Source organism: Heterocephalus glaber, unplaced genomic scaffold (assembly GCF_053883595.1).
Source record: "Heterocephalus glaber isolate CG9 unplaced genomic scaffold, H.glaber_assembly_v1.0 deba00000594, whole genome shotgun sequence".
NCBI lineage: Eukaryota > Metazoa > Chordata > Mammalia > Rodentia > Bathyergidae > Heterocephalus > Heterocephalus glaber.
Genome location: NW_028258151.1, coordinates 12,888,701 through 12,914,726, shown reverse-complemented (window position 1 = coordinate 12,914,726; position 26,026 = coordinate 12,888,701). Strand labels below are relative to the sequence as shown.

The following is a 26,026-nucleotide window of genomic DNA, read 5'->3' as shown; positions in this document are numbered from 1 at the left end:
GTGAGGTTAAGTGAACTGGCTCAACAAATGATTTGAGGGCTGGGGATTTAGCTCAGTGGTTCCGCCGCCTGCCTCGAAAGCTCAAGGACCTGAGTTCAATCTCCGGTACCGAAAAAAAAAAGTTTGGAAAATTCCCTTGCATGCCACCCTTCTCAAGGCCTCAGCCTGTCCCTTCTGCTGCTGGGAACCTTAGACCCAGCCCAGGCTCCTTCTCGGCCAAATGGTTCCCATCGCTGGGTGCCTCGAGTAGGCTTGGAATGAAGGAGCTGCCGGCCTTGAAGCCAGAGCCTGTGGGTGCTTCCTGCAGAAGCCTTTTTACACCTGCCTGTTTGTGTAGTGAGGTCTGCCGGCCAGCTCCACAGACCTGCATCACACTCCTGGTAGCCGTCACACTGTGGGGCAGGGGCCACGTCCTGGAGCTGTTACTCGGATTACTTGAGGATCAGATGTGGTTCTACATGGATGGCTTCTGCTCCCACCCTACACCTTTCCCACCCAAGTCCAAGGCCCTCCTATCTGCACCCACCCCAGAGAACCACAGAGGGTTACACAGTCCAGGAAGGGCCCTGCTGCCTGAGCACTCAGCACCCGTGTCCCCGCAGGCTTTAAACTGCTGCATGGCTCTTCAGTCCCTTTCCAGTGGTGTAAATAGGACCTCTGTTGAAGCCCCACTTCGAACTAAAGGAAAGCAGCCGCCCACATCCGGAGTGGAAAACTCTGGAGAAGCAGATTTTCAGAGTTGATTTTTGTTGTACTAAAGCATTCCACGGTAGGCACTTGTCTATCATGCAAGGGTCTGTTTCGTTGTGATGACGGGAAGAATCCAGAGTGCAGATTCACTCGCTTTCATCAGGTTATCACTCGTGAGGCCTCCCGCCAGGAAGCCCTCCCCATGCCCGGAGTCTGGAGAGCCCTGGTCCTCTCTCACTAGGCTCCCATTCCACTCCAGCCACCATGGGCACTTGTAGCTCAGCAGGGGAGCAGTGTGCAGGTCCTAGTAGGCCTGGGTTGTGGTGAGGAGCAGCTGTTGCCCAAGGGACCCTCTCCACTGTGCCACTGTAGGCAGCTCTGCCTCCACTTACTTCTCAAGGCCCTGTCTGCTTCTCTCCTACTTTCTTACTCTCTCCTTGCCGGTGCTTAGTTTCTCCTCCATCTTCCTTCCCTTCTGTGTAAGTTTGCCTTGACCATGGTGGTGATTGCTACTCTAGACTTTCTGGAGATTTCTAGCCTGAGTTTAGAGAGACTGGTTGAATTTTAGTCACTGTTTAAAGTTACTATATTTTCTACTCTGTTGACAACTGAAGTACAGTAAAATGTGTGTACTTCAAATGTACAGTGTGGCCCCTTTCTGTATACCCAGGAAACACTAAAGCTAAATGAACAGAACTCTGAGAAGTCATAGGAAGAAAAAATAATAAATTTAACAACATATAGTTCCGAAACACAAGCACAACCACCATGAATGAACTTTAAATGATTAACACACGGTAGAAAATATTTGTTATTTAGTCAAGTTAATTTCAAGTTGATTTTCTTATATTCAGAAACATCCAACAAATTAACTAGAAAAAAATCTAAAAAATAGGGGAAAATGTGAAAGGACGTACACAATTAATGGGAAGTAAGTTTTGTACATGGAAGAGGGTTCAGCCTCACTCTTCATGGAACATTCACACCGCCCTAAAGTGTCGTCTTCACCCGGGCTCCATCCACGTCATCAGCCCAGCAGGTCCCTTCCCAGGACTCTGTGGCAGAGACAGCTCCCCTGGCCCTTCAGGCCAGTGGTAGTGACAGCATCCACGTTCCCTGGCACTTTACACCTGGGAACGACAGACCGCCTCCAGGGACAAATGGGGAGCAAGCGGTGGTCATGGTGCAGGCTCAGGGAGCTCATGGGGCTCCCTAGCCAAAATGTAAACTGCCTCGCCTCAGGAAGGCCACGTGGGCGCCCTCTCTCAAAGCAAAGAGCTTGCACTGTTTGACCCAGAAACTCCACATTGAGAATTGAGCTTGGTGTGAGTTCACGCCCATACCTCATCTCATTGTGGGCCGCTTTCAGTCTGCACCGTCATAAGCACCGGGTCAGCCTGTAGGGTGCAGTTGAGTCACGGTGGCGTAGGACACTAGCAGTGATGGCCACGAGGATTGGGACCCATTCTCCACTCATGGGAGCAACGGGTCGAGGCAGCCTGCCACATGGACACTGTAAACTGGAGTAGAGAGCAGTGCAGGCCGTGCTGTTCTTTGTGTTGTGTCTGTGTAACATGGGACAGTGGCTGCCCCCACAGGAGGGACAGGACAGGGCGAGGATGGGGAGATCACCTGCTGCAACATTTTGTATATTAATCTAGAAAGAGAATTGTAGTGTGAAGAGGGGAGAAATAGAAGTTGACCTTGGGGTTTGGTGTCATTGGTGTATTGTTTGGTCTCAAGTTGATCGGGTGGTTTTCCTCCCAGCTCTGCTGGCAGCTGGGCTTTGTCCCATCTCCTAAAGAAAAACACATCCTTTGCATTGGTTAGAGCAGGTGCCCTGACTCTCTCCATGTTCACAGTAGAATCCGGCTCTCCTGCTGGCTGTGGGCTGTAGCCTATGGCAGGGATAGGGCTTTCCTACTGTTTCTCAGGCCTTGGGAGAGAGGAACAGTTGGGTGGCGACAGAGTCTCTTCTGCATCCGGCTGTTGCTGCTGCTCTGCAGTGGGACAACTCCCTGTGCCCTCTGGAGCAGGTGTCTGTCCCCGAGCAGCTCCAGGTTGTCTGTGCCTCCAGCCTGAGCACACGGTTTCCCTCCTGGCTTGCAGAGTAGGTGGTGGCCTCTAGCACACTGTGTCCACATAGCATGGCTGTAAAGGGGGGGACCAAGGGACGTGGCCTTTGCCCCCCAGAAGTAAATTGACGCTCGTGTAGAGGAGGACGACCTGGGCACAGGGAGGCCTGTCTCCAGTGTGGTGGTAGGAGGCTTCATGGCCAAAGACCCGCTGTGGAATGCCAGTGCCAGGCGCTGTTGCAGATGTGTGCCATGGCCCTCTGTTTATTTTGAATCTGACTGGGGAAGTTTTAAAAAAGACAAGGTGACTACTGTCCCCATTGATTACTTAATTAATTTAAAACAAGGAACAGCAAGTGGTGCTATCCTGTAATCTCAGCTACTTGGGAGGCTAGGACAGGAGCCCAGCCTCACTTGAGCCCAGGAGTTTGCGGCCAGCCCGAGCACATAGCAGTACCCCTTCTACAATAAACAAGCAAGCACAAATATGTAAAACAGACAGCTTTCTTCTTGTGGACCTGCTTCTGAGCACAGTGTGGCTCCGGCTGCCCATCATGTGGGACTTCCCTTTCCTGCCATTGTGGGTTGAGCAAGGTCACACACAAGCAATGCCGTTCCTCCCGCAAGGGCTGTTAGTCTGTGATCTGGAGAAGCGATGCCCCATCCGCACTAACTTTGGAAGTAGTGCTGGGAGTGGCTGACACCGATGTCTTCCCGTCCTGTGTGGTGACAAGTGGCCATACAAAACATGGATTCTTGAGAGTACTGGGGAGAAAAATAAGGATTTTGTTTTCCAGAAAAACGTGAAGTAAAAATACATGTATGAGCAGGAACTGCCTGGTGGGCTGTCTGCCTCGCACAGCAGCTTTGTGATGTCTTTTAAACATCCTGTCATTGAAACATTGCAGTGCGCTTAGCTCTCGCAGAAGAAAAGGCTTCTTGTTGTTTTCTGCCCTTCGAGACAAGCGGGCGGGGGGAGTCGGCCTGGCCTTCCTGATGCCCTGTTCGCCTGCAGGGGTCAGAAGACTGGGTCTCTTATTGGTCATGACAATCAACTGTTTCTGACAGTAGAAGTGGAAATGCTGACCTCATGGTGGTGTTGAAAGGGCCTCTTTGATGCAGCTGTCCCCGGGCCTTCATCCTGGTGTGGCCTGGCTGCCCCTGGCCCTGCCCACCTGGGGCTGTGTCCTCCTCAGAAATAGGCTTAGGTTTAGGCTTTGTTATTCCATGTGTATAAATCAGATGAGGGAAAGCACAGAAGAAGGGAAATGAGGTGAATCCCTCCATTCTCAAAATCTAAAAACCATAGTACTCCCCTCCCCTGCCAAGTCTTGGACAGACAGACAGACAGTCCTTTGCAAGGCTGCGGCATGGTCAGGCCACATGAGCACTTCGAAGCTGACAGCTTTCTTCTCATCCTGCATTGACAGAGTGAGGCTGTGTCCTGAGCTGGTGCAGCAGTGGCCCCGGGGTGGAGACTGTCCACATGACTGGGCCTCTTGGACTCCTTGTGGCCCTCTCCAGGCTGTGAGGCAGCTTTGGTTTCCACAGAGCTCACAGACAGAAGTGGCTCCCTGGAGCGGGCTGTGGATGAGTGGAATGTGGCTGGTGATGTCTGGTCGCTGGGAGGGGAAGGAGGACGGAGTCAGCAGACCGAGCGGCCGCAGGGTTCCTTCTGCTGCACTTTGGCGCTTGAACCAGTGCGATGGATGGGCCTGGGCACTCCAGTGGCACCCTGTACCCAGGAGGAGGTCCATTCACTTGTTCTCTCTGCTCAGGGTGTTTTGTGGGCTGCTCCTTCCCTTTTATGGTCTGTTGTTGAACATTTTGTTGAAGATGGAAAGATTTTACAGCTGGGACCAGCTTCCCTCTTGCCTCCTTGTCCAAGGCCATCAGCTCTTTGCCCTGTACCTCTGACACTCCCTCTGGGCTGTGCCGACCTCCAGGGCACTATTCCTTCCCAGGCTCCCGATTGTTTCTTTCACTTGTTTGTAATTATTTACACACAAATCTACTTAAAGTAGATTGGAGGAAAAATCCAACCAGGTCAGTAGACAGGGATATAATTTGCAGGGGCTAAGGCCGACATGTTGAAATTGCTTACTTTTTTTTTTAATTGCTGCAAATAGATCACTACAAAGCATCTCCCTCTTTCAAAGCAATAAAAACAGGGAGGGATGTGAGAGGCTCTTTAAAAACATGCCTCTCCCTCCATGTGTGGCCAACGTTGAAGCAGAAATAGAGCAGGGATGGCAGGCTGCTGGGTGGAATTGAGAGGTGCCACCCAGTAGGAAATCGCATGGCACTGGGATCAGAAACAGTCCTGTGGGATTTTCCTTGTGAAGAACATGCCTGCAGCACAGAGATGCCCTGCCCCTGCCTGCAGGGGGTGCCCTTGTCCCTGGTGACTGTGCCTCTGGAGGACGTTGGTCCAATCAAACTCACCCTCTATGTCTAGATTTGGAGAAAGAGGAGGGATCTTGGCAAATTCAGGCGGGTACACCTTGGTAAAATGTCATTTATTTTTGGATTTTTGAGATAGGATCTCACTGTATAGCTTAGGCTAGACTCAACTTGAGATCCGCCTGCCACAACCTCTGGAGTGCTGGGATTACAGGTGTGTGCCACTGTACCTGGCTAGTAAAGTCCGTCTGTGTCTGTCTGTCTCTGCCTCTCTCTCTCTACTGGGGATTGAACCCAGGATTTTATTCATATCTTACTATATTTCCCAGCCCTTTTTCCATTTTTTATTTTGAGGCAAGTTCTTGCTAAGTTGCCCCGGTTGGGCTTAACCTGAAATTCTGCTGTGTCAGCCTCCCAGAGAAAGTATATCTTATAAAAGAGTGGCATCTACTTTCTAGCTTGTGTGCTTCCGGTATGTTGTGCTCAAAGGCACACATGCAGCAGGAGCTACTAGGTCAACAGCATCCTGCTCCAGCTTCTTGCCCAAACTGTAAAAAGGGATACTTTACCTCTTTTTGAGATTAGAGAACAGCATCTTTCCCTTATTGCCTTTATTATTATAATCTGCTTTATTGGACTGGTCATTGTTACTGGAAATGAAGTGGTCAGGGTTGTGACAGGAGTCCCTGGGGACAGTACCCTGTGGGAAAGCATGCTGCCAGGAGCCTGGCCTGGGATGTGGCCCTTATTTCCCGGTCTAGTCTTTCATTTAACAATTGCTTACAAAGTCATGTCTAAAACATTGAAACACCGAACTAAAATACATCCTCTCCCTCATGAGGGCTAACCACGAGCTCTCCTTCTTAGGAACTTGGTTCTTCTCTTTTAAAAAGAAGCTAAACTAAAATGAAATCTACAGCTAAACGTGTCAGCAGTGCTGGTGCACTTCAGAGAGTCGCCCTGTACACTGCAAAAATCTCTTTCTCTTCGGACTCACTGGCTGTGGAACCTGCTGGCCTGTTACCACAGTCTTGCTTCTTCCCAAGGTTCGCCATCGCTGGTGTGAGCTCATCGTCAAACACAAGTACAGGAGTGCGTACAGACATGTGGAACAATTCCTTCAGGAGGACCAGGTGAGGATTCCTTCAGTGCTGCCCCCTGCCTGTTCCTGTTGATGCCCTTCACAGAGAGAACGCTTACATCGTGTCCAAAGATGTGGGAGGCCCGAGTAGCATGTTAGGCACCTTTGCTCTTTGGAGCCAGTGTCCCCACCCTTCATGCCTTTTGGTCGTGAGTTCTGCACTGCAGATGCACCTGTGGTCTCACTGCCTGCAGACCACTGACCGAGTCACCTGTGGAGCTCTTCAAAGCCTCTCGGGCCAAGGCCCGGGCTCATGTCTCAGTCTCGAGCTCAGCTTTAAGCATGTGTGCAGGTTGGTGTGGAAAGCTCAGGCTGGGAAGCGATCTGGGTGGTGTCTTCCAAGCCCTGAGCTCCATTCCCTTCCCGCAAGAACTTCCTTCCTAGGAAGTGGTCGCCTGACTTGGAGCCTACAGGAAGTGTGTGTTAGGATGTATTTGGGGATATGCTTGTTGACAACCTCTGACATCCACAGGACACATCAGGGTTACCACTCAGGGTGCCTCCTGTGATGCATGGCACCCCCCCCCCCATTCCCCCTGCACACCTCCCCACCAGCTTGTGAGAGAGGGAGAGTTCCGACGGAACTGCCTGCCAAGGCTGTGGGCTGATGGAATGGAGCCGTGTTCCGTGGGGGTGGAGGGAGAAGGCGGGACAAACAAAAGGACTTTTTACAGGGTCTGGGTGCAGGAGGCAGCCAGCAAGCGAGGGCTAGTTATTTCCACAAAGAAAAGTACATGACTTTGTAGCAGCTGAAATGTCACATTTGCACAGTGGAGCAAGAGGTGTTTGGAGAAGCAGATGGCATGAGAAGAACTGGTGTGAGAGCAACTTCAGGTCTGTTCAGAAGACCAGGAATCACTGATCGTACTTAGAACCATGCTCTTTGCCATGTAAGGGTCACCCTGTCTGAGCTTTTTCAGGAAAACACTTTTAAATCCCTAACTGCTGAGTTTTTGTCTTGTGCTGCCTTTGAATTCCTTCTTTTAATTTGCTCCAACAGAATGTGACCCTTGGAGTAACTCAGCTTGGAACAACAAAGCAGGCAGAACCAAAGGGGTCCTTTGGTCTTGCAGAACATGATTGGCTGTTTTTAAAATGTAGGGAAAGTGCAGATGTGAGTCTTTGCAGCATTGTTCTCAAAACAGAAAAGCCAGTGTCTGCTGCACTTGAGGCTGTGGCAGCAAAGTGGCCAGGGTGGGCAAAGGGACAGGCGTCCTGTGGTCCCACCCGCGGCTGCCGTGCAAATATGGGCTTTGTCACCCTGGGCAGTGATGGGCTCTCTGAGGGATCGGAGCAAGCCAGTCCTAGGACACACACTCCCAGGAAGGAGCCCCGAATGCCCGCAACAGGCACTGGGCTCTCCTCAGTGGTCATTGTGGAGGCACTGGCTCTGTCCAGACATTCCCGACACAGGTGTCCCTCTGACACCAGGGAAATGACCAGATTCTGTTGGCAGAATTGCTAGCTGTGAACTCCATGGGATTGTCACAAAAACCAGGAAGAAACGGGGATTGGAAACTGCAGATTGCAGATGTACAGCCACCTGGTGATGATCTTCTCTCAGGTCTTTGTGCTTCCTACGTCAGCCAGTTTGCGGGAAGCAAGCACAGACTGTGGCCACATGTGTGTGTGCAGAAACAGAGCTCCCTTCCCTAATGCTCTCTAGCACTGTCCTGCAGGCCATGGGCGTGTACCTCTACGGGGAGCTGATGGTGAGCGAGGATGCCAGGCAGCAGCAGCTCGCCCGCAGGTGCTTCGAGCTGGTCAAGGAGCAGATGGACAGGTCCTCGGTGGAGGTGGTGGCTGAAATGCTGTTTTAAAAGAGGTGATTCTCTCTCTTTCCTTTCTCTGCATGTGGTTTTAACCAGGTACTCCTCTTAGGAGATGCACCAGTAAGCCAAATGATGGGCCGGGCCCACTGCAGCTTGTCTCTGCTCCCTCCCGGGGTGCGCAGGCAGAATGGAGTCCCATGGCCAGGTGCTCGTGGCACAGCAGGGCCAGGCAGTTCTCTGGCACTATTTTTGCCACCTTGGGTTCTGTAACCTATTGGGGGGCAAATGTGGGGGGAACCTCATGAATGGTGATGGAGTGGGAATTCCAGCAGAAGTCCTGACCCTCCGCAGTTGTGGAATTTCTCCCCTGGCTGTGTGTAGACTTGGGGTGTCCACTCCTGGCCCAGCCAGTAAGCACTATGTGTCCACTCAATGATACCCTGTGCCCGATGGCAAGTCTTATTTCTCACTTGTGTTGAAGAAGAATTTCTTCTGGCTTAATGTTGGAGAGTCCAAGATTGCTTCCTCGGCTATAATGCTTGAGATGGACTTGTTAGATTTACTTCCTAGCAGATGGTTTTTAAATGTAAGTTCTGTACTGTTAAAGTACGTCATTTAGCAGTGGTGCATAAAGTGTTATTAAATTATACTATGAGATTATTGTGTTTTTCCCTCTAAATAATCATTATGTCTGTGTCTTCTAAGCTTTTTTTTCTTCAAGGTTTTACATGATATAATGTATTGTTTAAGAAAAAAAACAGCATCAAATCTCAAGCCTTTATCATATTACATAAGTTTGTAACTTTAATGAATATTTAGTATTTGGTATTTGTCTTTGTTAGGTATTTAGTTTACCTCTAAAGTTTTGCTCTTACAAAACCCATTTCTGTCTAATATGTTTAAGTGTCTGTTTGTCTGAAAGAGCTGATAGTGAAGAAGGGAAAAAAGCTTTTCTGAAATATGATCATGTTCTTCAGAAGAGCCTGGGACCATCTTTGCCAGGAAGCAGAAGCAGTGGGAAAAACTGAGTGACTTACATTTCGTAGGGAGGCAGCTGCATCAGACGCTCCCCAGACTCCCAACAGCGTGCTGATTTAAACACAGAAACAGCTGCACTTACCTCGTCACCCTTCCCCTGTAGTAATTCACATAAATCATGTTTCTCTTGAGATTTTTAATTTCATGCAGGGTTTGTGTTACTTGGTGTATGAAAACTACGATAAGGCCAGCTGTTCCTTTGATCATTCCTTGGTCCTACATTGGAGAACCATGGAGGGTCACATGGTCTCATGACTCTTCATCGTGATTTTTTTGTCCCTGAGTAGACAGAAATGTTGTCCCAGTCACCAGCCTGCCTTTTCCTCCCCTCCCCTTGAAGTCTCTGTTCCTGTCCCTGCCTTTTGAGCTGACTGTAGGGGTCGCAGTGGCCCACCACCACCTGCGAAGAACAGGGACAGGGATTGCTCCTGAGTCACACCCTCCAGCAGGGAAACCTTCCCTAGCTGAGCAGGGCCCAGAGATGTTCCAGACCATGTAGAATCTGTTTGGCGAGAGGAGTGTGTGTCCCCAAGGGCTTTAAGGCAGTGACCTAGAGGGAAGGACAGCCCTCTTGAATAATCTGCCATATGGCCGATCAGTGCCTCTTCCATGTCCTGTTCCAGAGTTTCCCTGTCGTCTCTGGGGTCATCTCTGAGTGCTTTTGATTTGAAAACTCTCGGATGCCAGCTAAGTGATGCCAGTGTGGCCAGCCTGGAGGCGGTGGGTGTGGCAGGGTGCAGTGCTGCTCCTGAGTGCTCTGGCTGCTTGGGTTCCTGGCATGCTGATTTGTGACTTAAGATTAAAATCACATTGCCAGGGATTACCACGCAACCACGACCTTGGCTGCTCCTTCCAAAACTGAAACCACAGTTCCTCTCTCTCTGCAGTTTGGAGAATGGCTGCGTCTCGTCTCGTAGCTCTTTGGAAACAAAAGAAGCCAAGGACCACGGAAGATATGCGCCAGCCCTTTAATTATGCCCTGCGATGACCTCTCTTACAAGGTGCAGAGCTTAGCTGATTGGTGAACAGTGATTGGTTTCCGCCTTGTTCACAGTGGCTAAGTTCTGCACCTGGAGAGAAGGTGAGATGGGGACATTTAAGTTGGAGCTGCTGGGCAGAGGCCACTGCTGATGGGTGGCCCTGTGGAGCGGCCAGTGCGGTGCGGGCACGGCTCTGGAGGAGGAGACCCGCCCAGCCCACGAGACACCGCTTCCTGTGAAGAGTGGGAGCTGGGCGCCGGCATCCTTCAGGGCGTCTGCAGAAACAAACCCGCAAGCCAGACATCTGTCTGGAAGGAATATACTAGAAATTGCAAAAATTGCTCTTCAGACTGAAGCCAAACCCATCCCAGAAACTGAGTGGAGCCACATTACAGCTGATTGCTTGTGGGCAGGGTGGGTTCTGTGTCACTTCTCAGGCCCCGTGAACTCTCTCTTGTGTTTGCAGCCCAGGTCTCGGTGTCCCCCGCAGTCGCTGGTGGGATGATGCTGAGCCGTGCTCCCAGCTGAGGCACTGCTTCTCCGGCTGTCGTTGGACCCGCCCTCCGGTGCCTACTGAGCTGATATCAGTTCTCGTTGTACACACTGGCTCAGTTCAGCAGGAACAGGAGTCGAGCCCTTGAGCAAAGCCTCCCCGTCTGTACTCGCCCGCAGCTCGAGGCAGGTGGGACTCTGTCCTCGAGGAAGCAGCCCGCGGCCCTGCAGCAGACCCTCTCGGCAATGTCCATCTGTATGTGCTCCTGTGGTGTGGGGATCTGTAGAGCTGTAAAACTAACAGCATGAAGGGATTGAGCTCCCACTCTTGAAGGCAGCAGTATGTAGTGAGCACTGAAGCTCGGCGTTTGTCCCATGTGTGGCGGAGGCAGGGCCACCTCACCTTGTAAAGGATTTAGACTTCTGAAAGCAGCTAGAGTGGGCTGAAAGGGGTCTCTCTCTATTTGTCTTGTAAATGAAGCTTCTGTCACAGCCTGCTGGGTTCCAGGGCTGTGTTGATCTACAAACCCCTCAGGATTCTGAGCTGTGGCCCTGGTCTCATCCTTGTCCTCTGATGAAAGTCTTCTCCCCAGAGTGGAGAGCAAAAGCCCACAAAGGTACTCGTTTACAAGAATTCCTCCAAAGTGACTGAGTAATAAATTTTATTGCTGTTTCCTTTGCAGGAAAGATCACAGTGAGATTCTCATTCATACATCTCCTCCTAGCCCTGGTGGGCCCAGGATCACATTGACCCTGAACATCAAAGGAAGGATTATGTGGCTGCTAAAGCCATCAGCAACAGCAGTGTTCACTTCTTGGTGCTCTTCTTCCCAGAGGCTGGGCTCAGCTGGGCTTGCATAAAAGGCTGGTCCTCATAAACTGCCACACAGCAGTTGCCCGCCTGCCTTGGTCCCCCACTCTCAAGATACGGAGTCTGCATTGGAGTTCTGTGATGTGTAAAGCTGTCTCCACACACACGATGAAAGCTACCCGATACACATTGGAAAACATGCTGAACATTTCCTGTGGTCCCTCTGCACATGGCTGCGCAGACACAGCTCAGTGACTTCAGAAAATCACGCGGCCTCGATGTGCTGGCCACGAACACTATGTGCTCCTCTGAATGAGTTCCAAAAGCTTCTACAGAATTAGTTTGATTAATATGTCCAGTATTTGGATTTTTCCAAAAATTTTATGCCTTTTTATAAAAGTACAGGATAAGAATCTAAACTATATTAATAAAATGTAATGCATTTGGTTTTTTGTTTTCCTATTTGTCTCTGAATTTGATAATGTTTGATACTATTTAAAAATAAGAAAAAAATATGTATGAGAGAAGGTATTCTCCACATTCAAGTGCCCTTTTCCTACATGAGTTTCCTGGTCCTTTTCAAGGTAGTGTTGATACTATTAGAAATATGAAAGTAAAAGAAATTAGTCTGCATGTTGAGCCTTGTCACTTTCTTTTTTGGTACCGGGGATTAAACTCGAGACCTTGGGCTTTCGAGGCAGGCGGTGGAACCACTAAGCTAAATCCCCAGCCCTAGCCTTGTCACTTTTAAAATGTGGCTCTTGGACACATTTAGGCACCGTGAAAGTCTGGTGTGATCTTTTTTTTTCCCCACAAATATTTAAAGTTTAAAAGAAAAAAAAGCTGGAAACTAAACTTCCTGGTGCTGTCCAGAGGGAAGGTTACCTTGAGCGTGGCTGGAGGAGACTATCAGGTGACCTGGGAGCTATCAAGTGACCTGGGTGAGCCAAGTCAGAAGAGCTTTCCCATCCTGCCCTGCTTGAGCTCTGCAGGCTCCAGCCTGTTCTGGGTGCAGTGACCCATGTGAGAAGGCCTGGCTAGGATGTCTGGGTCTTCAGAGCCTTTACTTGGTTGTACCAGTTACTGTCACTTTACAAGATTTCTGGGAATTCACTCTTTGCCTTTACATGTGCTTTGCACGTGATTGTATCTGCTTTGTACACCCTATTGGTAGAATCAAAACTTGTTGGATTTGAATCAGTATAAAAACTCTGCTTTCTGTGAAGACTTGAATAAATGATTACTTTAATTCTCTGGTTCTCCTGAATATGTTGGGGTTTCTTTGAAGCGAAACAGAGACTGCTGTCCTAGACAGGCCCCTCCCTTGAGTGAGCTGGGGGTGACCTACCGCCAGGGGCTTGGTTTGGTCTTGTTTTCCTAACAAGTGAAAGCAGTGCTTTGTCTGCATTAAAATCCACTAAACCAAAGCTGAGCTGGTGAAACGTGGGATCTTGCAGAGACTGCTGCCCCCTGGTTCTCGTGACTCACGGAGGTGGATACTTACTTTGACTACTTGGGCTCTGGGCCAGGGCTGCAATAAGCCAGGACCAGTCAGAACTGGATGGTTGTGTCACAGCCTTGGTTGAGGACCTGCAGGTAGAGCTGGCCCTCCCCGCCCCAGACGTGGGGCCTCTGCCTGTGCCCGGTGTCCCTGGAGATAAGGCAGAAGGCAGAGAGTGGCTGGCCCCCCAGGCCTGGCAGCAGTCTGGTCGCCAGACTGTGGGAGGAGGGAGGGTTCTGCTGCCTTCTAGCCCAGCATCCCCTGAGGATGTGGGAGTGGTGGCTGGGGCCTGTCCCAGCACTCTGTATTCAAATATGAAAGAGTAGCAGACACTAGGGGTCTCAGGTAAATAAGGATAAGACCAACTCTCTACTCGTAAGTGGTTTATCTGACTTCAAAACAGTGTGACATGCTTAACTGAGATGAAGCAGGCTGTGCAGTGGGACTTTAGCCAGCATGCTGTGGATTATTTTGTCACTGACATCTCTACAGAGGTGCCTGGGTCCAGGCAGGAAGCTTTGTGAGGATGCTGTCCTAGTGAAAGGAGAGCTGTGGGAGAAGGATGTAGATGTGCCAGAGACCCTGAGTTCTTGCTGTGAGTCAGGCCTGGACAGGTCACCCTGTCCCCAAGTCATTAAGTCACAGGCAGGATTTGGACATGGATCTGTGTGGCTCAGGGTCCCTCCACTACAATACCTTTCATGGACACTGTTGAGGCCTCAGTGTCCAGGACTTCTGAAATCACTGCCCTGCTGCTCAGCCAGCGGCGTGGGTGCTCTCCACTGCCTAATCTAGTTTTGATGTAAAGATGTAGGGCCTGCTTTGGAAAGCTTCAACTCGTATGTATTGTATGTATCACCACAGAAGGTACAGCGCTTTCTGTGTGGGAGTTGGGTACACTTACGTGTGCGCGCGCGCGTGTGTGTGTGTGCGTGCGCACACGCATGCAGGTGCAGTACTGGTGATTGAACCCAGGGCCTTTGCACTGAGGACATCCCCAGCTCTTTTTAAAGACAGGGTCTTGCTGAGCTGCCCAGGTTGAGCTTGAACTTGGCAGCAGTCCTGCCTCAGCCTTCTGAGTAGCTAACACTGCAGACCAAGGCACACTTACCTTCTTATTTTTTATTTTTTGTATTAAATTCTTTTATTGGTACATTGTAGGTATACATCACAATTACATTTCTCATTGGGAATTGTACCTTTATATGATGCATCTTGGTTCTTATTTTTTCCCCATTCCTAGCCCCCTTCACGCCCTCCACCCTTCCCTATTTACAAAGACTTTATTTCCATTTTTTCCATTTCTCATCATGTTTTCCTTTCCCTTCTTTCCTTTCCCCTGTGCCTCCCACTACCCCTACCCCTTTGGACCTTTTCTTCCTATTTTACATTATCGATTATTCATTCTAATCATTGGTACATTTTAGGTATACAATATAATGACATTCATCATTGGAAATTTGCACCTTTACATAGTCTCTCTTGGTTCTTGTTTTTCACCTTTGCCCAGCCCTCCCTTCAACCCCTCCAGCCCTCCCTATTTACAAAGATTTTGTTCCTATTTTTCCATTTTCTCATATTAATCCCATTCCCTTCTATCCTTTCCCCTAGCCCTCCCACTTCCTTCCCGTTTGCCCCTTTACTTCCTATTTCACATGACCTATTATACATTTAGTCCTTATTTACACTTTCAGTTTCTCACACCAGAGAAACTATTCGGTATTTACACATGTGTGTCCTATTTATTTCACTTAAGAGTATTGCCTCAATGTGCATCCACTTAGCTATAAATGTCTCTAATTTCTCATTTTTTATGGCTGAGTAGTACTCCATTTTATAAAAAAAACCACATTTTCTTTATCCAGTCTCCAGTTGATGGGCATTTGGGCTGGTTCCAAGTTTTAGCTATTACAAACTGTGCTGCTGTGAACATGGTTGCACATATATCACTGTGGTATGATTCTTTTAATTCTTTGGGGAAGATACCCAGCAGGGGAATAGCGGGGTCAAGTGGGATTTCCAGTCCTAGTTCTTTGAGGTATCTCCATACTGATTTCCACAGTGCTTGCACCAGTCTACACTCCCACCAGCAGTGGAGCAGGGTTCCTCTTTACCCACAGCCCCACCAGCATTTGTTATTGGTTGATTTCATGATAGCAGCCATTCTTTCTGGAGTGAAGTGGAATCTCAGCGTTGTTTTCATTTTCATCTCTCGAATGACCAGTGACGTTGAACATTTTTTCATGTATTTATTTGCTATTTCTACTTCTTTGTGTGAGAAATGTCTGTTCATTTCAGATGCCCATTTTTGGATTGGGTCTTTAAATTTGGGAGATCTGATCTTTTTAAGTTCTTTATAAATTCGAGATAGTAGACCTTTTTCTGAGAAAGAGCAGGTGAAGATTTTTTCCCACATTGTGGATTGTCTCTTCACACTGCTGGTGGTTTCTCTTGCTGTGCAGAAGCGTTTTAATAAGAAGAGATCCCATTTGTTGATTGTTTGTGCTGGTTCACGGGCAACTGAGGTTTTGTTCATAAAATCTTTTCCTACACCGATGTCTCCAAGGGTTCCACCCTAACCTCTGCTCCAACTGGTTCAGAGTTTCTATTTTAATATTTAGATCTTTAATCCATTTTGATTTTAGTTTAGTGCATGGTGAAAGATACAGGTCTAGTTTTAATCTTTGGCAAGTTGAAGCCCAATTTTTCCAGCACCATTTATTAAAGAGGCTATCTTTCCTCCAGTGAGGGTGTTTGGCTCCTTTGTCGAAGATGAGATGGCTGAGTGTGTCTGGCGTTGTTTCTGCATCTTCTAATCTGTTCCACTGGTCCTCAAGCCTGTTTCTTTGCCAGTACCATGCTGTTTTTATCACAGTAGCTTTGTAGTAGAGTGGCAGGTTGGGGATTGTGATATCCCCTGCCATGTCTCTGTTACCTAGAATTGCTTTTGCTATTCTGGGTCTCTTCTTATTCAAAATGAATTTTTGGATTGTTTTCTCGAGGTCTATGAAGTATGCTGCTGGGATCTCATTTGGAATTGCGTTAAATCTATATAGCAGTTTTGGAACTATGGCCATTTTCACTATATTAATCCTTCCTACCCAGGAACAAGGGATGTCTTTCCATTTTCTGATATCATCTTCAATCTCTCTTTTCAGAGTGCTATAGTTTTCAGAGAAGAGGTCTTTGATTTCTTTTGTTAGGATGATTCCTAGGTATTTCAGTTTTTTGGATGCTATTGTGAAAGGAATTATTTGCCCTATTTCTCTCTCAGTGAGTCTGTCATTGGTGTAGAGGAAAGCTATTGATTTTTGTGTGTTGACCTTGTAACCAGCTACTTGGCTGAATTTGGTTATTAAGTCTAGAAGACTTTTGGTGGAGTTCTTGGGGTCTTCTGTATAGAGTATCGTGTCATCTGCAAATAATGACAATTTGACTTCTTCATTTCCTATCTTTATTCCTTTTATTTCTTTCTCTTGTCTAATTGCCGTGGCTAATGTTTCCAGAACTATATTGAACAAGACTGGTGATAGTGGACATCCTTGTCTTGTTCCTGATTTTAGTGTGAAGGATTTCAGTTTTTGACCATTTAGTATGATATTGGCTGTTGGTTTTTCATAGATGGCTTCTATCAGTTTGAGGTAGACACCATCTATTCCAATTTTTTGTAGGATTTTTATCATAAATGCGTGTTGGATTTTGTCAAATGATTTTTCTGCGTCTATGGAGATAATCATATGGTTTTTGTCCTTGGCTCTATTGATATAGTGTATTACATTAATTGATTTTCGTATATTGAAGCATCCCTGCATCCCTGGGATGAATCCCACTTGATCAGGGTGTATGATCTTCTTGATGATCTTCTGCGTTCTGTTTGCCAGTATCTTATTAAGGGTTTTTGCATCTATGTTCATTAGTGAGATTGGCCTATAGTTCTCTTTTTCAGTTGGGTCTTTCTCTGCTTTGGGGATCAAGGTGATGCTTGCTTCCAGGAATGAATTTGGGAGTATTGCTTCCCTTTCAATTTCATTGAAGAGTTTAAACAGTAGCGACAGCAGTTCCTCTCTAAATGTCTTGTAGAATTCAGCAGTGAAGCCATCAGGGCCCGGGCTTTTCTTAGGTGATAAGTTTTTAATTACATTTTCAATTTCATTGGTTGATATTGGGTTGTTCAGAATTTTTAGGTCTTCTTCATTCAACTTTGGTAATTCATTTGTATGTAGGAATCTGTCCATTTCTTCTGTGTTGTCCATCTTATTGGCGTATAGGTTCTGGAAGTAGGTATTGATGATCATCTGGATTTCTTCTGGGTCTGTTGTAATTTCACCCTTTTCATTCCTAATTGCATGGATTTGGGCCTTTTCTTTCCTTTTTCTGACAAGGTTGACTAAAGGTTTATCAATTTTCTTGATTCTTTCAAAGAACCAACTCATGGCTTCATTGATTTTTTTTTGTATCGTTCTCTTAGTCTCCATTGCATTGATTTCTCCTCTGATCTTTATAATTTCTTCCCTTGTATGAGCTTTGGGGTTGTCTTGCTCTTCTTTTTCTAGAAGCTTGAGGTTCAGCATCAGGTTGTTTAATTGGGCTCGTTCTGTTTTCCTAATATGCGTATTCACTGCTATGAATTTCCCTCGTAAGACTGCTTTCATTGTGTCCCATAGATTCCTATATGTTGTATTGTCATTGTCATTTAATTGAAGGAACTGTCTGATTTCTTCTTTAATTTCCTCTGTGACCCATTGGTTATTCAGAAGTGTGTTGTTCAATTTCCACGCGCTTATGAAATTTTTTGAGTTTCTTTTGCTATTGATCTCCAATTTCATCGCACTGTGGTCTGATAATATACAGGGGATAACTTCAGTTCCTTTGCACTTACTTAAACATGTTCTGTGTGTGAGTATGTGGTCTATTTTTGAGACTGACCCATGTGCAGCTGAGAAGAATGTGTATTCTGATTTTGTGGGGTGGAACACTCTGTAAACATCTGTTAAGTTCATTTGTTCAAGAGTTCGATTGAGTTCTAGTATTTCATTACTTATTTTTAGTCTAGTTGATCTATCTATTTGTGACAGTGGGGTGTTGACGTCCCCCACTACAATTGTATTAGTGCATATATGGCTTTTCATGTCCATTAGTATTTGTTTTATATAGTTGGGTGCACTAGTGTTTGGTGCATAGATATTTATGATTGTCATCTCTTCCTCTTGGATTTTTCCCTTTACAAGGATGTAGTGTCCTTCATCTCTCTTAATTAGTGTTGGTTTGAAATCTACTTGATCTGCAAAGAGGATAGCTACTCCTGCTTTTTTTCGGGTTCCTGTCACATGCAGTATTGTTTTCCACCCTTTAACTTTCAGTCTATGAGTTTCCTTTTGAATGAAGTGTGTTTCTTGTATGCAGCACATTGTTGGATTTTGCTTCTTGACCCATTCTGCCAGTCTATTTCTTTTGATTGGTGAATTGAGACCATTAACATTGATGGTTATAACTGAAACGTATTGACTTGTCATTGCCATGACTTTTTCTTTTTGTTGGGTTCTCCTCCTTTACATTTAATTTCTTGTCATGCCAGATGGGTTCATTCTGCTTTGCTTCCTGGGGTTGTGATCCTCAACGTCTGTTCCTAGGATATTGTGTAAAATTCTTTGGAGTGCTGGTTTGGTATTCATGAAGTTGCTAATGTGCTCTTTGTCATGAAAGTATCTTATTTCTCCATCCATTTTGAAAGATAGTTTTGCAGGGTACATCAATCTGGGTTGGAGGCTGTTTTCTTTTAGGGCTTGGAATATGTCACTCCAAGCTCTTCTTGCCTTGATGGTTTGTGTTGAGAAGTCTGCTGTGATTCTGATGGGCTTTCCTTTGTATGTGATTTGTTTCTTTTCTCTGACTGCTTGGAGAACTTTGTTCTTCTGTTGTGTTTCTGGAATCTTAACAATTATATGCCTATGTGTAGATTTTTTTTTGATCAAGGCTATTTGGAGTCGTATATGCCTCACTTATCTGTATGTCAAGCTCTTTTCCCCTGCTTGGGAAGTTTTCTGCCATTACTTCTGTGAAGAGATTTTTTTTATATCATCTGCACTCTCTCCTGTTTCTTCATTGAGCCCAATCAGTCTTATGTTATTCTTTTTTGCATCATCTAGCAGCTGCTGGATTGATTTCTCATGTTCTCTTATAATTTTGAAGCAATTTTTCTTTTCCTGGTCACTAATTGCAATCTTATCTTCTATATCTGAAATTCTGTCCTCACACTGGCTCATTCTGCTGTGTAGACTTTCAGTGGAGTTTTTCATGTCCTGGAAATCTATTTGCATCTGTTTTATGGATTCCATTTGTTTCTTACGTTGGGATTCCATCATGTTCCTCAGCTCCTCTCTAGATTTATTAATCATGTCTTGCACTAGGGGCACAATTTCTCCTGTTATCTGAGAAATTATTTCTGATTTCATTTTTTCCAGATCCCCTTTCATTGCCAGTTCAGTGGGTCCAGGTGGTTGAGTATCAGAGGGTTCCATCTCATTTCCCTTTGGGATTGCTGTAGGTGATCTGGAAGTCTGGTTTTGAGACTTATTTATGTGTTTTCTCATTTCGACTGGGGCGGGGGGCTGTTAGCGCCTGCACGGATTACCTCCTCTGAGGTGGGTGAGGTGGAACAGGGGCCGGGAGCAGCGGTAGGGATGGTGACCCAAAAGCCCTTTCCTGTGGGCTGGGAGCAGCCGGAGGGATGGTGGCCGGGAAACCCCTTCCTCTGGGCCAGGAGCAGCGGGACAGAAGGTGGCCCAAAAGCCCTTTCCTCTGGGCTGGGAGCAGCGGGAGGGATGGTGACCGGGAAGCCCCTTCCTCTGGACCAGAAGCAGTGGGACGACAGCTCAGAAGCCCCTACCTCTGGGCCGGGAACAGTGGGACTCAGTACCTTGGTCTGGTGGTCTGGTGTCCTCTGCGCCTTGGTAATGTGGAATCAGGTGGCTGCCTGTCTGCAGTGGGGTGATTCGTTGTCTTCCGCGTGACTCAGGACCTCGGTAGGGCGTGCACAGACCTGCCTGTCTGCAGTGGGCTGATTCGGCGTGTGTTCCTCGCGACTGGGGACCTCGGCAGGGTGTGGGCAGACCTGCCTGTCTGCAGCGGGGTGATTTGGCGTCTTCCGCGTGACTCAGGACCTCGGTAGGGCGTGCCCACACTTACCTTCTTAGCTGCACCATTTCTGTGCCCTTTCTGACCTCACTTTACCAGTCTGCCCTTTCCACTCGTGTCTGACCTATAAGCTCCTGTCCCTGCCACACCAGGCCTCAGTGGAGCAGATGGGAAGATATTAACTGCCCTACACCCCAGCAGAGTGTAAAACCGATACGGATGAAACTCTACCAAGATGAGGCTTTCATTGAGTCGGGCTCAGGGTGGCAGGATGCCAAGACACCATCAGCTCCTGCTCTAGCTGGAAGCAAGGAAATACCAGCTCCTCTGCCTGTCACTATGGCTTAAGCCATTTATAAGACTGATCCCGAACTGTCAGCCTTTAGGCGTCAGCAGGAGTCGGTTGTTCTTCACCCCTTGTGCCTCCCACCTGCCATGGGGAAGGAGTCTTAGATGCTGGGAAAGGGACAGTTGTATTTGTCATCCAGCCCTCATGGGCCAAAGGGAGCTCTGTGGCTATGGGAAGCTGGGTGGGGCTCTTCAGTAGCCATAGGTCTATGCCAGTACCTGCCACACTGGGCCTGCCGCCTCAGCCCACCAGCATCAGGCCCAGAACTGTTGGTCTTCTAGCTCACTGGATTTGCCAGGTTTATTAGAAGAGAGAAGGGACAATCTTGGCCCATGAGTTAATGGTAATTGCCACTGGCCTCCAGAAAACAAAGGGCAGCTGCTTTGTCCATCCCTGCCCACTGGGGCCACAAGAAATGGAAGTGCTCCTCCCTCCCCTAAAGAGCTCTAATTTGGTCCAGCAGCACAGACCTCTCTTCTCCAGAGGCCACTGCGTTTTGAAGCCAGTGTCTGTTGCTGCTTCGGGCACGCAGGGAAACAGGTGGTGGCAACTTGTGGCCAAAGTCCGGGTGGGAGACTAGGCAGCTGGGTCTCTGGTGTTGACCCTGGCTCGGGGCCCTCACCTTCTGTCGCCTGTCCCCCATTCCCAAGCCTGGCCTGGCCCCACCACACACTGGCTTGTTGTAGGCCTGAGCCTGCCGCACCCATGCAGCACCCATCACCCTGGTTGACTATGGGGCTTTGGGCAGCAGCCAGGGGTAGGGAGAAGTGCTGGGAACTGGGCCAATCCAGGCAGAAAATTCAGGGTGAGGTCCAGAAAAGAAATACAAGAGATGTCTCTGCTCCCCATTTTAGGTTGGCCTGTGTTATAAGGGATTTTAAAGCATTTATTTTTATTGAAATTTCAAGTCAAAACATTGAAATAAAATCTACCTCCCAGGCAAAGTAACTCCAGCTTTCCGTGCTGAGAGGTGTCACAGAATGGCTCCAGCACTGTGTCCCCAATGATAAAGCATCCTTTAAAGCAAAGAGGAAGCTCTGAGAGGTCAGTTTCAGACATGCTGTAGGTGGCCCCAGCTTTTTCTCTTGGCCTTGGTTCTGCCTGGACTTTGTAAAGCCCTAGGCAGGTGAGCAGCCCATGGAGATCTTTGTCCCTGCAGCCATGCCCTTTGCCACTGTCAGCCTCCGTGACCCACTGAGAAATTTGCAGTCAAACGGCCGGCCCCTTGTCCTATAGATGGAGCCAAAAGGCCAGAGCCCTCCTTGTGGGGAGGGTGGGTGATGCTGGAATGTGGGCAGGAATCTGGGTGGGTGGGGACGGAGCATCACTCTCCCTGCAAGGCAGCTTCCAAACAAAATCTGGGGTACCCAGGTTTCCCCAGGTGGCAGGGCCATTCCCAAGGAGGGGTGACTTTGGAATGCCTTTGCTTTCAGTGGGTCCCTTGGAATTCTCGCTCCTCAGGGCACAGTAGGTTGGACCATCTCAGTCCTCTGTACAGGCCTCAGCCATGCCAAGGACTTCATACTGGGGTACCAAACTGGCGGCAATACCTGACCATGGAGCCCCTAGAGCTGCCTCGGCTCAAGGTCAGGCCTGACACCCAAGGCATCTGGAGGAGTGAGAGGGCTGACTGTACCTCCCTGGGCAGTTCTCAGAGGCCGGGCTCAGTGAGGGCAGCATGAGCTCCTCACCCAGGCTCCCTCCCCTGTGGTCAGTGACCTCAGCCCTCCCTGGCTGGGCTGTGAGGTTTACAAGGTGGAGGGGAGGAGAGGCCAGTGGGACTATTCAAGGGCAAGGTTTTATGGATCTTTTCCCACCCTCTGGTGCTGTCTGGGAGACGGATCGTCTAATAAAGCATTTCTGTTCCAGTCCAATGACCAGACAGTGTGGAAAAAAAAAAGGGAGGAGGCCATCAGCAAAGCACGGGGGCAGAAGGAGACTACCATAAAACGACCAATGTTCCCAGGAGCAGCCAGCTGCCAAGAGCCTCCTGCTGGGACCGCCAGCAGGCATCCTGGAACTCTGGCAGAGGCCACACCAGCCCCTCTTGGATGTTGGGTCTGGAGAGATTTGAGACTCCCTGGTTCTCAAGTAGGCTCCAGATAGGAGATCTGCTGGTGGCATCGGGAACCCTGCATGTCATGTGGGGCAGGGGGACACAAGGCTGAACACAGAAATGCAGATAAAGACCCCTCTGACAGCATGTTTCACTCCACTTCAGGCAGCTCACAGAAGGTAAATCTGGTTACCATAGAGTGTCACAAGATAAAACAGGTTTATAGTTGTCTTCTCAGCCCCAAAGACTTAAAGGTGATAGGACAACTGCTTGGGAGACATGGCCCTGCCACCCCACCTGGGCCCCTGGGCCACATGAGCCACACAGCCCCCTCACCTATCAATGGCAGGCACTGCAGAGTGGGGGCCAAGGCAGTCTGGGGACTCTCAGACTGTCCTGTCCGTGTCCTCTCTGGCAGGCTGCCCACCTGGTAGGTGACAGCCAGAGGCACAGCAGGGCCTTATAGCCACCTTCTCAGGTAGCTTCTCTGTGGCTTTGTCTGGTACACACAGGTGACTAGGTGTGTGCCCTGCGGCTTCTGTCTTCTTAAGCCCTCTTTATACCCTTCAGCCTGTGCTTGCCTTCTACCAGGCCTTGCTGGACTTGCCTGCTACCCCACAGCCAGCCCACAAGATGTCCTTGCCTGCAGGGTTTTGGGCAGATTTCTAGGAAGGTCTTCTCTGTCCCGGTGACCTCCCTTGTTGCCAAGGTCTGGTAGTGCAGGCCTGAGGCCTAAAGTCCAGAGAGGACAATCTCAGCAGGCTTTGGAAGACACTGCATTCCTTACCTGATGCCATGGGGCTTCCATGTTCTGACGGCAGAATATAAGCAATGTCTGAGGAAATGTGAATTATGGGAGTAACCAAGAGAGTTGGGAAAAGGGACAGATAATCTTCTGGAGTAGGGTTATAGCCCTCAGACTTCTCCAGCTGAAGGTGCTCAAGAAGTCCAGGCCTGGAGAGTACACATGAGATCATATGGATCCATAAGAAACAGGTGAACTTTTTCTAGAAAATTCCATGTTTAGTGCTGGAACATAAGTTTTGCAAAAAGCCATCAAAGTACCACATGCCTACTGAAGTGCAGGAATGCAGATGCAGCTGTCTCCTTTCAAAGTTACAGATGGTGCCCAGGTTCCCTTTAGCATTATTTAACAGCAACCCCCTCTTAGAACAAACAAGAATCTTCTTTGTGTATCGATGATTACTACTTTTTTGCATAAACATGCAAATAGAAACAATATATAAACAAGTTTCCTCTCTTTCTATCACCTAGTCCCTTCCTCAATCCCGTCACTGTAATGAGACCTATTCCTGTTTCTACTTCAGCAAGGACACAAGCCACCCCTGCCCCATATTTTACACCCAAAGCAGCATGGTACAGTCTTCCTTAGTGTCCAAAGGGTATGCTTCAGGACCGCCCCCCCCCCCAGATGCTAGTCCAAGGATGCTCACACTCTTGTATACCTTATGTGCAAATGCCTGGTATACTGTTTAGGGAATAGTGACAAGGAAAAAAGGACATGTTCAGTACAGATGCAATCTTTTGTCTAAATATCTTTCACCTGCAGTTGGTTGAATCCTTGGATACACAGCCTGGAGGTACAGAGGGACAACTGTAATACACAGAGGTTCACACTTTGATTTTTCCATGAAACAGAATCAAGATGAACACATGCATGAAATTCTGCTTTTTTCCACACTGAAGGCTTCATTGGATGAACATCTCATAACCTGAGAGAATAAGGGCTTTTTATAAGCTCTCTTTGCTCAGGTGCCAGATGGCATCAGTATAACCTTGGGCAGGCTACTTGACCTCTCTGTGCTCCATTTGCTCATCTGTAAACTCTTTGTAACTATGGAGTTAGTGCACTGGTGGTGAACCTATGGCACGTGTATTATTTTTAAGACAAAAGATGTTAATGTATGAGTTTTTTTTTTCTAAATTAAAACCTTAGCATTCAGGTTTATTTGCAGTGTTGGCACTTTACGATAAATAAGTGGATTTTGAGTTGCAGTTTGGGTACATGTCTCTAGAAGGTTTGCCATCATTGAGTTAGTGTATATGAAATCTTTTAAACTTTTATTTATATCTGCAGTCCATAATGATTACATTCCTGTGGGAGTTGGTACAGGTACATATTAATTCTTTTTTTATCTCCTTCTTCCTCTCTTCCCTCCTCCTTACCTCCATCTCTCAGTCAGGGCCTGGCCTGGAGCATAATGGTATGTGCTCTCCCATTCTCACTTACTTGTTAAACCAGTGTCTATCAATGAAGCTTAGTGTCATTTCCAGTTAGCCATTGAAACGCTGCTGCAATAAATAACCCTGGGTTTTGTGTGTGCAAATATGTGAGGAAAATGCCTAGATTTGCTGATTATGATGGGACCTATCAATCTGAAATGGGATGGGGGGTCTGAAGCACCGAGTTTTTATTAGAATGTGAAAGGATATGTAATTTTTAGAAACTTTATTATATATAACATAGTTCATCATTTTAATCATTTCAAGTGTACAGTGGAGCCTTGTGAACTCAAATTTGTTTGCAAGGGCTGGTTGTAACTCAATTTGGTAGTAAGTCAAGACTATTTTTCCCATAAGAAATAATGGAAATACCCATAATGCATTCTGAACCTCCCAAAACACCCCTTAACTAATCTTTTCATAAATAAAGAAGGGTTATATAATTCCATAATTTACCAGAAACACCAATGACTTTCCTAGTGTATTCACCAAAAAGCTATAAAATGTGCTTAGTTTATCAGAAACAATTTCATACTGTACTCACCATTCAAGTTGACATCTTTGGCTTGCAGGAAGAGAGGGTGAAATGGAAGGTGGTTATTGTTTGGAAGGAGAGTACCCTTCCATAAGAATAGGAATATGGCTCTCTGATGTCCTTTCTCTTCTTGAGAGAGTCTGTAGTCCAGTAGGGCCTGCTTCCGGCTCACTAGGTCTCAACCTCTTCAGAACTAAAAACTTGTCTAAGGTTGTTTCTGTCTTTAACACTGTTCTGTAGTGTGACATGACATTATCATTAAGCAAGTGAATGCAACGATTGGCTTTTTCTCTGTCTGCGTGGGTCTTCCCTACAAATGTTTGTATCTCTGTCCATCCTTTCAGGATTTCCTTTATTTCAGAACTTCACTGCACTGATTGCTGATACTCCCCCTCCTCTTCAGAAAGCTCCTCAGCTGCCATTCTCTGTTGCTCAGCCAGAAGTTGCTGAAGTTCCTCTGTGGACAATTCCTTTGAGTGTTCCTCAACATCACCACTGTCTACCTGCAAGCCTATGGACTCTGCTATAGAAACAATGTCATCAACCACAGGGTCAACTGAAGGTTTAGGCTCCTCTACACAGCCTTCAAAGTCCCTCTTCTGTATAATTTTAGGCCACAGTTTCTTCTAGGCAGATCTCAGTATCTTTAGAGACATTGGCCCAAGATTTATCAACCTCACACAGGAAAGGATGTTGTAATGTTCCTTCCAGAACTCTTTAAGGGTTAAAGCTGTATCTGAGACCATCTGGAAGCACTTCAGGAACAGTTCCTTGGTGTATAGCTTCTTAAAGTTAGCTATAACCT

The 26,026-nt window shown here is 47.5% G+C and overlaps 1 protein-coding gene across 26 annotated transcripts in view; it reads left to right on the top strand.

The window, feature by feature from the left end:
* The window catches only part of Aopep (aminopeptidase O (putative)), a 418,900-nt gene that overhangs the window by 365,470 nt on the left and 27,404 nt on the right, over positions 1–26,026 (top strand). For 8 of the 26 annotated variants that reach the window (XR_015448845.1, XM_087204960.1, XM_021259361.2 and 5 more), the window contains 3 exons: positions 6,215–6,301; positions 7,976–8,134; positions 11,275–12,651. The exons of 2 other annotated variants lie outside the window; for them this stretch is intronic. Coding sequence is in view for 15 of the 24 variants with exons in the window: in XM_087204960.1 (XP_087061086.1) it covers positions 6,215–6,301; positions 7,976–8,129 (241 nt within the window). In the remaining 9 variants the exon portion in view is untranslated. Of the gene's footprint in view, positions 1–6,035; positions 6,302–7,975; positions 8,135–11,274; positions 12,652–26,026 lie in introns of those variants that run through there. 16 more of the 26 variants (XR_015448844.1, XR_015448841.1, XM_021259369.2 and 13 more) reach the window with 11 other exon arrangements.